Source organism: Natrix helvetica, assembly GCF_964273705.1.
Source record: "Natrix helvetica genome assembly, chromosome: 13".
NCBI lineage: Eukaryota > Metazoa > Chordata > Lepidosauria > Squamata > Natricidae > Natrix > Natrix helvetica.
In genome coordinates this window covers 15,426,109-15,439,071 of record NC_138557.1, presented here as the reverse complement: position 1 = coordinate 15,439,071, position 12,963 = coordinate 15,426,109, and the positions used below count along the sequence as shown (strand labels likewise).

Sequence of the window (12,963 nt, the reverse complement as noted above, 5' to 3'; positions counted from 1 at the left end):
TCCGTGGTTATTTCTCTCCCAGGAATGTGTCAGTGTAATTCAGCAGGAAAAAGAATCGGGCAAGAGGGCAGCTTAGAGGCCTCAAACGGTAATTTAGCCCTCATCATTTAAGGATGGGAGGAACCCAACTATAGAACTGACCTCTTAGAGAGGTCCCCAAACTTGGCAACTTTAAGACTTGTGGACTTCCAACTTCCAGAATTCTGGGAGTTGAAGTCCATAAGTCTTAAAGTTGCCAAGTTTGGAGACCTCTATCTTAGAGGTTTCAAATACCCATATAATGCAGTTCTTTGCATAGTTCCAGATACCTGCAAAACTGCTTCTGGAGTGGGAATTTGGAGCAGGAAATGGAATAGATTCATCTTACATCACCAAAAATATGTAATTGTTATTATAACAATAACAGACAAGCATCTGCCGCATAACACTCCAAGACTTAAACAATTGTCCATAAAAAGACAAGTCTGGATAGTGTACATGGCAGCATTTGGAGACAACGGACTAGAAGAGAAAGAACTGGAGAAAACCATAAAATACAAACACAAATAAAAAAAATAGAGCAGCCTGTGGCAAAGGAGAATAAAGATTCATTCTACGGAAGATGCGTTTGTAAGGTTCAAACTCTGTTTGGCCAGCTCCACGGGTGCAAGGATTCACTTCCTTTTCTTTGCAGGAGTTGTCAGAGGTGTCACAATTTCTGCCAGATTGGCCCAGACTCCTTTGGAGTAGATGTTTCTATAGCCTTCCTGCCTGCTGCATTGTTCGGAGTAGGAGTGCGTGTATCTTGCGGATTTAAACCATTCGTTGCTCGTCTGGTTGGTCAGTACAAGGTACAGGATGAAGCAGAAATAGGAGCCCAGGATGACCAACAGAAGGATGACAAAGCCCAGCATGAATACAATTCTAGGAAAGGCCAGGAAAAGTTCCTGTGAAGAGAGGGGGAAAGGAGTTAAAATCCAGGTGCTCAGGATCTCCAGATCCCCCTCCTAGCCTAGTCTGGCAAATAATTCTTTCTAACAATATCATTTGCAAAAGCTGGAAGAGACCCCAGAGGTCATGTAGCCTACCGCCTGCTGAAGCAGTTCGGTCATATGCCTGTCTCCTGTGAAGAAACTACAACCACACGATTACTAGTTCTACTGGTTGAGAGCTCTTACAAAAGAACTGCCCTCAAGATTGTATTGACGGTGATTAAAAAGGCAGCAAAATCATTTACAACTAATTCCCACAACACTCAAACTACTAGGACCACATTACTATTATTCTTCTCATCCTTCCTATTTCCTTTTCTGCTTATGACTATAACCTTGTTGCTTGAATCTTTAGGATTTATATTGTTTTATTTAGTCTCCTAGTATGATTTTGATTGCTTATTTAGTATCCTATGACACTCATTAAGTGTATCATGATGAATGTATTTATGATGACTATGATCATAGTTTGTCACTTAAATCTTTTATGTGCACTGAGAGCTTATGCACCAAAGACAAATTCCTTGTGTGTCCAATCACACTTGGCTAATAAAGAGTTCTCTCCTCTTTAACCTTCGCTTCCTTACCGTTCCATTCTTTCATTTAATGTCCTATCAATGTTTTCATGTAGTGTCTGAGACAGAGGCATGATTTCAATCCATTCTATACCCTCTCGGGCTTCTGAAATCCAGCTCTGTACCCTCCACCTCGTGAAACATGCACGAATCACCAGTTAGTCAATATTTACCTGAATCAGGAAGAAAGTATCAACTGGATGTTCCTGACCTTGGTCATCAGTATAATGACCCAAAGTAAGATTTGACAAAAGGACCACCTGGATGAGAAAGCCAGCAGTTACAGCTGCAATAGAAGCAGCCATGGAGGTCAAAGTCAGCAGATAGCAAAGGAAGAATCTGATGTTGAAGGCTCCAATGCAGTTGTTGACCCAAACACAGTGGTGATCAAAACGATGTACGCAGCCACGGCACACACCTGAGCAGAAACGGAGGAGGGTCAAAATGTCAAGAAATCACAACAGTCAAAAGCCAAATAAGGCAGCATTTCGATCTAGGGCAGGGGTGTCAAACTCGAGGCCTGTGGGTTGAGCCCGCAGGGTACTTAGATCTGGTACGCAGGGCCACCCTGGAAGCAGTGAGGGACCAACCTGTGGAGCCTCTGCCAGGGAAAATGCAGCTCGGGAGGGCAAATGCTAAATGATTCTTACTGCAGTGCCTGGATCTGGCTGGTTTTCTCACTGCGCAGGTAGGGCATTCAGCATCTTGTTGAAACATCAGACCGTCGTATGCATACGCATGCAGAAAGAGAAGCTGGTTGGATTTGGTGATCATACCTTGGGAGGGTGGGGGGAAGCAAAGATTCTTACTATGCCTTACGATGAAGGCTGCAATGTTTTGGCTGTTGTGAGATTTCCTTCCTGTCCTATGCCTGAAATACCATAAAGTTAACCTTGAGGATTCAGATTAGAGACACCTTTAAAATAAAATCCACCATTTCCCTCTGAAGCAAATTTCTCCTGCTCTGTATTAAGATAAAACATCTGGGCTGCTCTTCACATCCCTTAACTGCAGAACAGATACGCCCAGCTAACCCTTTCACGCATCACGCCTCCATCTGATTCACTTAACAACTGTGGCAAGAAAGGTAGTAAAATGGGACAAAACTCACTTAATAAATGTCTCACTTAGTAACAGAAATCGGGCCTCTTAAGTACATACATCGGGTAAGACTCCAAGCCTTAAGATTAAGGTTCTACTGGCATGGAAAGAGAAGATGCTTTACCCCAAACCATCGCTTGCTCAGTGCACGGCCAGCCATCAACCGCTCAGGAGAGTGCCAGTGTCCAAGAGCTGAGATTGTAAGGATAAGGGTCTCACCTGGGTTACTTTTGGAGCAGAGGATGAAGAAAGCAGCATTCACAGCCAACAGGAGGTAAGGAAGGAGGAGGACGAACCTGCTGAATTGCAGCTCTTGGCCGTAGCTGAACACTTCCCAGGTATACTCGCCATAAACCAGCCCTTCCAAGATCAAGTGCAGGACCACAAAGAAAGAATTTCTGCAGCAAGGAGACAATGGGATGCATTTCTCCTCCCCGTTTTTAAAGGAAAGGGAACTGTCTCTGACCTGAGATTGCCCATCAGGCCTCAAAATCTGTTCTAACTCAGAATTCAATGCAGACCACCTAGGTGAATTCACCTTGCCTGGCAGCTGCATTTGCAGAGCAGGCCAAGGCTGGTTCCGCTTTTTGTGGATTTAGAGTGGCGTATTTATTCATCTCTTTGGCTTGCATTCTTTCCAAAGTCAATCCCCTTAGAAGCATCCAAATGTTGGAACTTCTGCTAAGATTGGGTGGCCCAAAGAATTAGAAGGTGAGCTAGGACCACCAAATGACTGCCATTCTGTCTAGGCTAAGAAAAAAGAGGACAATAATAGTCCAGCAGACCTCGTCCCAAACAAAATGTAAAGATCAATCTGATACCACAAAATTGTAGGAAATATAAAACCAGGAGGTGAGTATGTAGAAGGGACATTGCAAGTTTGAACAGCACGGGAAGCCATTTACCAAGCTAGGATGTTCCCAGGGCTCATTAATGCCAATATTCACAAATGCCAGAGAATGGAGCCAATAAAGGAACAGAAGGGCAATACCGGGAATGGAAGAGTCCATGGATTGCCTTCTGAGCTGCTCTATGAACTGGAGCTGGAATTACATAGGAGAGCACCTGCAATCGAAGGAGAAAAAGGCAGCACAATTATTCTAGAAAAGGGAAGGTGAGGGTGAGAAGCAGAGATAAACTCACTCACAAAACCTGCAAGCTCATTGCTCTGTAGAACCCTTAGGAACCGAAGGAGGGAGATTCTAGCAAACTGCCAAATGTCAGTCTTGATGCTTACCTTGTCAATCAGCAATTTAAGAGGCCCTAAGATGGAAAGGGTCATTGCTGAACCAATCTTCCACATCTTTAGAAAAGGAAGAACAGGAGATCATGATCCCATCAACAAAGAGAGAATGCAACTACCCCACACTTCTTCCAGGATATTTTAATTAGGATCCTACGTGAAATGATGTCATATACTGAAACATCATCTCCCAAGAGACCCATACAGCTCCCATTCCATCCTAATAATATTCTTGGTATTTAGACAGCACTGGTCATTCTTGTTGCTGATTTCTGGCAGTGCTTGGGTAGGGAAAGTGTAGCCATCCTGATTCAATTTGATCTCTCAACAATTTTCAGTATCATCAGATGCTGGATTAACCGCAAGGGTTGAGAATGGGATTCATCCTTTTCTGTGGATAGGTCTAACTGGAGATGATAGGTGGGAGGAGAAGAAACCAAGAGGCCCCTCTTATGTTGGGTACAACAAGGCTCAATGCTCTCATCCCTCTTGTTTAATATCCACATGAGGCCACTGGGTGAGGCCATTGGTTTGTGGGATGCATGATACTCAGATGTGCATTTTAGCCACAGGTTGGCCATGTGATGCTATCAAGATATTGTCCCAAACAGTGTTTGAAGGCTGAATTAGTCTATATGGGGAGAAACAGCCTTAGAAAGCAAGTCCCCCCTCTCTCTCTTCTTTAAAATACCATCCCTCCTGAGATTTGCAGGGACCTCCTCCTGCCCCTTTTCAAACAAGTCTTTGAAAAGAATACAGCCAAGTCAAGACCTGGGTTGGAGCCAGTGGCGGATCCATCATTTGGTATTGTTTCAAAATGATTTCTCCCCGGCTTTGTGGTAATGTTTGTGTTTTCATAGTATTTATTTCTGTACTTTGTAAGTTGTCCAAAGCAGCCTGTAAGCTTCATAAATCAATAAGTTCATTTCAGGAAATGACATACAAGCAGCATTTCCATCTTCTTCCACGAAAGGAGCTGATGTCCACGCTTAAGGAAATGATTCTGGGAACTTTGATTTTGCTCCTTACTAGAGCAGAGGCTGCAAATAAAGGAAGGGATGGAGGTTGACCTACAAAAATGCTGGAAGGAGGAGCAGCTATAATGCTGGGCCTTCCTTCCTTTCTCCTAACCATCCAAAGGCAAGTGTGATGGGTAGTGTAGAAATCTGATAAAATAAAAATAATATAAGTGACTGGACTGGGGTCCAAGCCAGATGCGTGAAGATCGGTGTTGGGAGGACAGAAACTGGTACACAGCTGGATGCCCCTTACTTGAGTTGTGCCCCTGATGAGCCTCCAAGAGAAGCTTTGTTCCCGTCGGGAGGAGACACAGACCGCCGCGCTGAGCAGCACCAGGCCGAGATACAGGCCGAAGAGGATCACGAAGTCCATCTCGCCCTGCAAAATCCATGTGCACCTTAGCAGGTGGTTGCCTGCTGCCTGACTTCCCCTTTGGGCCCAAGGAGAGGAGACCCGCTGGCATGGCTTCCACATCTGCGCCCCCAGGTAGGGTCAGCCGGGCTCTGTCCAGGCACGCCCACAGAGGGGGGAGCAGCGGGCTCGGTCCTCCCCACCTGCAGTTTATGTGGGGCAAGGTGGGAATGGGCTGCAGGGTTATAGGGGAATACAGGTAGTCCTCAATATATGACCCCAATTGAGCCCAACATTTCAGTTGCTCAATGAGACACTTAAGTAAATTTTGTCCCAGTTGTTAAATGAATCACTGCAGTTCTTAATTTAGTAACATGGGTCGTTAAGCGAATCTGGCTTCCCCATTGACTTTGCTTGTCAGGTCACAAAAGAAGAATCTTGTAACCACCGTAAACCGTCATAAATAGGAGTCAGTTGCCAAGTGGCTGAATTTAGTTCACGTGACCATAGGGCTGCTGCAGTGGCCTTAAGTGTGAAAAATGGTCATGTCACTCTTTTCGGTGCCGTTGTGATTTCGAACCATCACTAAAAGAACCGTTGTAAGTCGAGGACTACCTGTAACCGCGCCCCTCCCCCCGCCGTCCCTGTCAGCTACATGTAAGGGAGTCAGCGCGGCGAGTGAGGAGGCGGGAGGCCTCGCAGCGGGCCAGGCCACCTCCCCCCCGGAGGCCCCAGAAGGGCCGCGCAGACCCGCTGCGGCTACTCGCCGGGACCGAGGAAGCTCCCCCGCCGCCCGCTCTTATGGCGGCATCTACGGCGAAGGGCCGCCCCCCATTTCGACACCCCTTCCCTGCAACTCCCCGAGAGGCAGGAGAGGCCCCAGGGGAGACCAGGCGCCCCCGCCGCGTCGCTTAGCAACGGGCCCGCTACCGGCAATTTCGCTGATCCCCGGAAAGGGCGCCGCCATGACAGTCCGAGGGTGGGCGGGCGGGCAGGGGCGGAGCAAGACGGCTATCCAATCCGCGAGCGCCGGAGCCGGCGGCCCTTCGTGACGTCACGCTCTCGCGCGCGAGAAGCAGGATGGGAATTGTAGGCAGCTGCCCCGAGGCCGGAGGGAGAAGCTGGGGCTGGATGGGGAAGGGCGACGGGAATAAGAGGAGCCGGTGGGGGGTCGCTTTCCTTTCGGCCTCGCTTTGCGCTGCGCTTCTGCGGCCGTAGTACCACAGGCAGGAGAGCCTCCGGGGGGACCTGGGAGCGGTTGACGCAGCATCACAAACACACAATGTTTAAATAACAACAAAAAGAAGAATATGAGTCAGTTTGCCAAGCAAACTAAGTGCTAACGACCAGATGGCTGCAAAGAAATATCATCCTTCCACACACCTCGCCCCACAATCCCATCAGAAACAATCCTTCCATCGCTCCCCCCCCCCCCCGGTCTGGGAATCAGAAGGGAGCCGGAAGGGACCCTGGAGGTCGTCTAGTCCAGCCCCCTGCTCAACCAGGAGACCCTAAACCAGTGATGGCGAATCTTTTCGACACCGAGTGCCCAAATTGGGTCGTGTGTGGATGTAGGCAACCGGAGTGCCAGAAACTCAAAAGACCAGACGGCTGGTCCGCACATGCTTGTTTTGGGTCTGTTTTTTGACATAAAAAATGGCCAGAAAGACAGCCAGAAAATGACCTGCAAAACAGCCTGAAAACGGCCCAAAAAACATTTTTTGGCCGTTTTCCGGTGCCTGTGAAGACCATCCAGAAAGCAGAAGAGCTGCTGGCGACAGCACAGGTGCCCACAGAGGGCTCTGTCTGCCACCTCTGTCACGCCTGCCAAAGGTTCCCCATCACAGCCCTAAACTATTTCAGACAAGTGCTTGTTACAGAGACTGTTCAGCCTCTTCTTCAAAACATCCAGTGATGGAGCCCCAACAACGCCTGAGGTCAAGCTGTTCTGCTAGTTAATGGTTAGGAAGTTTCCCCTTAACTCCAGGTTGCTCAATCTGATCAGTTTCCATCCATTGTGTCTTGTCCTGCCCTCTGGTGCTTTGGAGAATAAGTTGACCCCCTCCTCTTCTTTGTGGCAGCCCCTCAAAGATTGGAAGACTGTTATCATGTCACCCTTAATCCTTCTTTTCTGTAAGACTAGCGAGTGATGAAGCTTCCTGGATGAGAAGCGGAACGTTTTCTTCTTTCTCCTCAAAGGGAAAAAAACCAGTCCAGTCGCCTTTTGAAAAAGTACTTTCCAGACAGCCAGAATGTAAATACAAAATGTAAAACATGCCACAGGGCAGAGAGGAATTTCTGAGCCCCAGCAGGCAACCCATGGCCCCCACAACAGGCCCAACACACAGTTGTTAAATGAATCTGACCTCCCCGTTGACTTTTGGAAGGTCGCAAAAGTGGATCAGACGACCCCTGGGACACTGCAACCGTTATAAATCTCAACCTCAACAGTAGTAACTGTGAGAGGGATCTTGGAGTCCTAGTGGACAACCATTTAAATAGGAGCCAGCCGTGTGCAGCAGCTGCCAAAAAAGCCAACACAGTTCTAGGCTGCATCAACAGAGGGATAGAATCAAGATCACCTGAAGTGTTAATACCACTTTATAAGGCCTTGGTAAGGCCACACTTGGAATACGGCATCCAGTTTTGGTCCCCACGATGTAGAAAAGATGTGGAGACTCTAGAAAGAGTGCAGAGAAGAGCAACAAAAATGATTAGGGGACTGGAGGCAAAAACATACGATGAACGGTTGCAGGAACTGGGTATGTCTAGTGGAATGAAAAGAAGGACTAGGGGAGACAAGATAGCAGTGTTCCAATATCTCAGGGGTTGCCACAAAGAAGAGGGAGTCAAACTATTCTCCAAGGCACCTGAGAGCAGGACAAGAAGCAATGGGTGGAAACTAATCAAGGAGAGAAGCAACTTAGAACTGAGAAGAAACTTCCTGACAGTTAGAACAATTAATCAGTGGAACAGCTTGCCTCCAGAAGTTGTGAATGCCCCAACACTGGAAGTCTTTAAGAAGATGTTGGATAGCCATTTGTCTGAAACGGTATAGGGTTTCCTGCCTAGGCAGGGGGTTGGACTAGAAGACCTCCAAGGTTCCTTCCTAGTCTGCTATTGTGTTGTATTAAATATGAGTCAGTTGCCAAATGGCTGAATTTTGTTCACGTGACTTGGAGATGATGCAGTGGTCTTAAGTGTGAAACAGTGGTGGGTTTCAATTTTTTTTAGAACCTCTTCTGTAGGCGTGGCCTGCTTTGTGGGAGTGGCTTGCTGGCCATGTGACTGGGTAGGAGTGGCTTGCCAGCGATGTGACTGGGTGGGCATGGCCAACTTGTAAAACGTGGTGATACTCACTTAACAACGCTCTTGCTTAGCAACCAAAATGTTGGCTCAGAAACTCTGCAATTTGAAGCACGCAAGTCTTAAAGCTGTCAAGTTACAAGACCCTTGCACCCCTAACCCTTTAGAAAAAAAAAAACCCAGGGGTGTTCAAACTTGACAGCTTTAAGACTTGTGGACTTCAATTCCCAGAATTCCTCCTCTCGCTCTTCATCTTGATGATGTGCGGATGGGCGGGGGGAGGGAGCTGGAACCGGTTCTAAACGGTTCTGTAGATTTGTGGAACCTCTTCTATAGAAGAGGTTAGAACTGGCAGGAACCCACCCCTGGTGTGAAAAAGTCATAAGTCACGTTTTTTCAGTGCCGTTGTAACTTTGAACAGACTAGTAAGTCGAGGACTACCTGTATTTGATTTTAAGCCATGTCTACTGGATGGAGGGCATGAGGACTTAACAGAGTATATGTCCTCTTGCCAGACATGTGGTAACCCTACTCGTGCCTGGCTGCGAACTGACCTGCAGTGGGCGGATGGGATGGTCAGCTCTGCCCTTCAGCGCTGGAGATTAGCTTTGAGTTGGAAGGGGCCAGTCAGGTGGCTCCATGTCTCACTCACTTTGGAAGCTTCTGGCCATCACAATTCTGTACCACTACAATCCTCATGAACTGTTTATAAGGCACAGCCCACAGTGAGTGTGCAAGGGAGCAGCACCTCCATCTCTCTCTCTCTCAGTTGCTGAACTTCTTAATCCCTCTGCTCTGCTGCCCATCCAGCCCAGGCCAAGCTTGCTTCTCCCTGCCTAGGCTGGGCTGCAAAGGATGGCCCTATTAAGTTACTGCCCTGGAGAGCATTTGCCATGGAAACTCAGTCGCTTGCCCCATGGGTCTGTAACTGATCCAGGAGCGCCGAAGCTCTGCCGGAGAGCTCCTTCCCAGTCGCTGGTGCTGTTTGGCCTTACGGGAAACAAGTAAGCTTTCAAAGGGTGAGGGGGGTGAGGGGAGAGAAACGCTTGGCAGACCGGGTCTTTCCAAATTGGACTTTTCCACCTTCGTCTCCTTGAAGTCTTCATCTGTATCATTTTCTCGGCAACTGGAAATTGGCTCCTTGCGACTTCCTGCCGAGCTTGTCCGCCTAGCCAGTCTTGATCCAGCTTGGCTGCGGAGGCTAGCCAGGTACTGCCGCCTGCTGAGGTTCTGGCACTTGGCGCTACAGGTTGTCCACGTTTAACGACCGCAGTTGTGACCGGCCACTTTGTCGTTAAGAGAAGTGGTCACTGAGCAAAACAGTGTCTGTGTTTAGTTTGCTTGACCGAAACTTGAGTCATAAAGTTACTTTTTCATCACCTTCATAACGGTGACCAGTCACTAAATGAGGAGGACTGTGTGTACATCGTTGAGTTATCCACCTGGCAATGTGGTCTTGTAAGAAGCTGCCCCGCGGATCTTCTGTGTGCAAAACTGCTGAAGAGCAGGCAGATAAAAATGCCATTTATGGCTAAGCTCTGGAGATGCTTTGGGGCTGAAAGAGGACCTTCATCGCTCAAGGAGATTCCAGCCTCCTGATGCACCTTAGCGATCCAGGTGTCCAGTCTCAGGCAGGAAGAGGGCTGGAATGCTCCCTTCCAGCCTCTTAAGCTCTAAGAAGCCAAGTGGTTTTTTTCCCTAGTGGGACCAGTCTATCAAGGCAACCTGGTCTACCCAAATATGGGACGAGGAGCATACTGCTCCCACTTTTGCCTTTCAGCCCCAATCCAGGAGCCCTCACAGGCAGTCACTTTTGCAACAAACTATTTTTGTGTTAAATGTATGTGTTATCGACAAAGAAATAAAGGGAGACTAGATGTATTTCAAGCTATTCAGCTCTCATCAGCTAGCCATACCCTTCTGGGATTCGAACCTGGGCTGCTTACATATTAGGTAGATGTATTTAACCTCTAAGCCACAGACTCTCCTGGCTTTGTCAGCTATACCAGGGGAGAGATTATGTGTTTTTTTTCTGGTGAGACCGGTCTATCAGGACAACTTGGTCTACCCAATTATGGGACTTCTTTCAGCCCCAATCCAGGAGCCTTTGCAGGCAGTCGCTTTTGCATTTTTGTGTTGAATTTATGTTTTCTTGACAAAGAAATAAAGGGAGACTAGTATAGATCTATTTCAAGCTATTTAGCTCTCATCAGATAGCCATACCCTACTGGGATTCTGTGTCTAGAAGTTAAATAGAGGTTAAGCAGAAGACAAATTCCTTGTGTGTCCAATCACACTTGGCCAATAAAGAACCTATTCTATTCCTGTTCTGTTCTGTTTTGTTCTGTTCTATTCTGTTATCCTACCCTACCCTACCCTACTTTTCATGGAGGAAGCTTGATCCAGGTTGGGATGTAGTTGTTGACCGTGTGACTCTTATCCTGGATGAACGAATTAAATTCGTCCTCATTTCTCCTGCCAGGCATTGAAAGTGTGCTAAGGCAGCGGGTCCAGCTGTTGGGGGGGGGGAATTGAAGGAAACTGGGCCGTGTAAGTGCAGCTCGACTCATGTGAGTGGCATGCAGGCACATGCAGCTCAACTGCAAGTTGAATTGCACACACATGCACATGCACGCCAGCCACTGTGCATGCAAGTTGAGCTGCAAGCGCGTGCGTGTGCATGCTGGCCACATGGCCTGATTGCAAATAGGCCATGGATGGTAGTGGTGGTTCAGTGGCTTGGGGGTTGGGGACCACTGTGCTAAGGGGAAGATGCCCCCCACACAAGCAAGAGTCACTTTTAGAGCTACTTGGTTTTGTCCAAAGAAGGGTAAATTGAAAACCAAGAAGAGGCTCTATTCACATACATTGTTTTGAAACACCTGTTGATTATTGGAGTGTAATAGCCTCTTTTTTAGCATTTCGGGGGCCTGGCAAGAGAGCGGGTCAGGTTTTCAGTTTTGGGTTCTGTGGAGACAGATTTGGCCCAAAGGCTGCAATCTTGCACAGCCGTCTTGAAATGAGCAGAAGTTGCCGAAGAATTTTGTCAGTGGACTTACACAGTTTTGTTTGGGACATGTGCAGGAGGGCTGCTCTGATGGCTCTTTGGGTGGAGACACCATTTTGCAAAGGAGTGTACAGGTAGTCGTCAATTTACAACATTTGCATTTCGTTTAGCGACCGTTCTGAGTTACAATGGCACAAAAAATTGATTTATGACAGTTTTTCACACTTAGGAAGATTGCAGCATCCCCCTGGTCATGTGATCAAGAGTCTGACATTGTTCACTGTCTCTTCGGGACGGTTTAGGTCCGTTTGGACCACCCAGTGGCAAAAGTGTCAACTGCGATCTCAGAGCATTGAGATTGCATGTTGTATCATCGCGACTTCGGCTCCTCCCTCTATAAAAGGAAGATTAGATTTTTTTTTGTTATATATAAAGGTTAATAAAAAAGAACTAAGTTAAATTTAGTTGTTTTGATTATTAGGGGGGAAAATGTTATGATACAGGATATAGTTAAATAAAGGAGGGATAATGATAACAATCAGGATGAAACAAACAAACAAAACTTTGTTATTAAATATTATGGCTGTTTAGCTAGAATAGGACATAAGGATTCAGTGTTATTGGAGGATTTTAGAAATAGTAAATGAAATGCCAGTATGTCGTTATGTATTAAATCTTGGTATATTTTATGATGAAGGACGTTTAAACAATTATAGTCAAATGAAAATGGAGGTATGATGATGGTAACGTATAAATATCTGAGTTAAAATATTTGAGTTAATAGGAATTATGTTTGTTGACTGTGGAAGAGATGCACGAAAGCCTTTTTGTAACCAACTGATACACTTTCTACAGTATGTAAAGGAGGATATGTTGTGTTTGTTTTGAAAATAAAAAATAAAAAAAACCTTTTTATAAAAAAAAAAGAGTCTGACACTTGGCAACTGACTCACATTTACGACCGTCGCAGTGTCCCTGGGGGGTCCTGAGATCCCCCTTTGCTTCCTTCTGACAAGCAAAATCAATGGGGAAACCAGATTCACTTAACAATTGTGTTCCTTATTTAACAACTGCAGTGATTCACTTAATAACTGTGGGAAGAAAGATCGTATAATGGAGCAAAATTCACTTAACAAATGTCCCGCTTAGTAATAGAAATTTTGGGCTCAGTTGCAGTCATAAATCAAGGACTACTGCACAATTCCTCCCATTGCTTTTGTTCTTCTAGCTGCTTCCTGCCAATGTGCTAAGTGTGGGTCTGTGCATGTGTGAATGTATTAGATATGCATGATCCCAAATCTCTTGAGATTCCCAGGCTTCTATGGTAAAAATCAGCCTCATACCTGACTATAACACCATAATACCAAATACTAAAAAACTAACCATTAA

General features: G+C 46.5%; 1 protein-coding gene across 3 annotated transcripts; it reads right to left on the bottom strand.

The window, feature by feature from the left end:
• Positions 1 to 570: 570 nt before the first annotated feature.
• ZDHHC4 (zDHHC palmitoyltransferase 4) lies at positions 571 to 6,237 on the bottom strand. 3 transcript variants are annotated; one of them, XM_081965370.1, is made up of 7 exons: positions 6,192 to 6,237; positions 5,163 to 5,288; positions 3,639 to 3,712; positions 2,867 to 3,045; positions 2,197 to 2,322; positions 1,720 to 1,964; positions 571 to 926 (listed from the first exon to the last, which is right to left on the bottom strand). In XM_081965370.1, exons 2-7 carry the CDS (start codon positions 5,280 to 5,282, stop codon positions 654 to 656), a joined length of 1,017 nt encoding a protein of 338 aa, XP_081821496.1. In that variant the 5' UTR covers positions 5,283 to 5,288; positions 6,192 to 6,237; the 3' UTR covers positions 571 to 653. The 3 variants fall into 3 exon arrangements, with proteins under 3 accessions (XP_081821496.1, XP_081821495.1, XP_081821497.1); XM_081965369.1 differs by lacking the exon at positions 6,192 to 6,237 and having other exon boundaries at positions 5,163 to 6,098; XM_081965371.1 differs by lacking the exons at positions 5,163 to 5,288; positions 6,192 to 6,237 and adding an exon at positions 4,834 to 5,105.
• Between the last annotated feature and the right edge of the window lie 6,726 nt (positions 6,238 to 12,963).

Coding starts and splice junctions, on each gene's coding strand:
- ZDHHC4 (XM_081965369.1), bottom strand. CDS start 5,384: ATGTGGAAGCCATGCCAGCGGGTCTCCTCTCCTTGGGCCCAAAGGGGA. Junction 2,323..2,866: donor CTGCTCCAAAAGTAACCCAG/GTGAGACCCTTA, acceptor CACCCTCCCAAG/GTATGATCACCAAATCCAAC. Junction 1,965..2,196: donor AGCCAGATCCAGGCACTGCA/GTAAGAATCATT, acceptor GTTTCTGCTCAG/GTGTGTGCCGTGGCTGCGTA.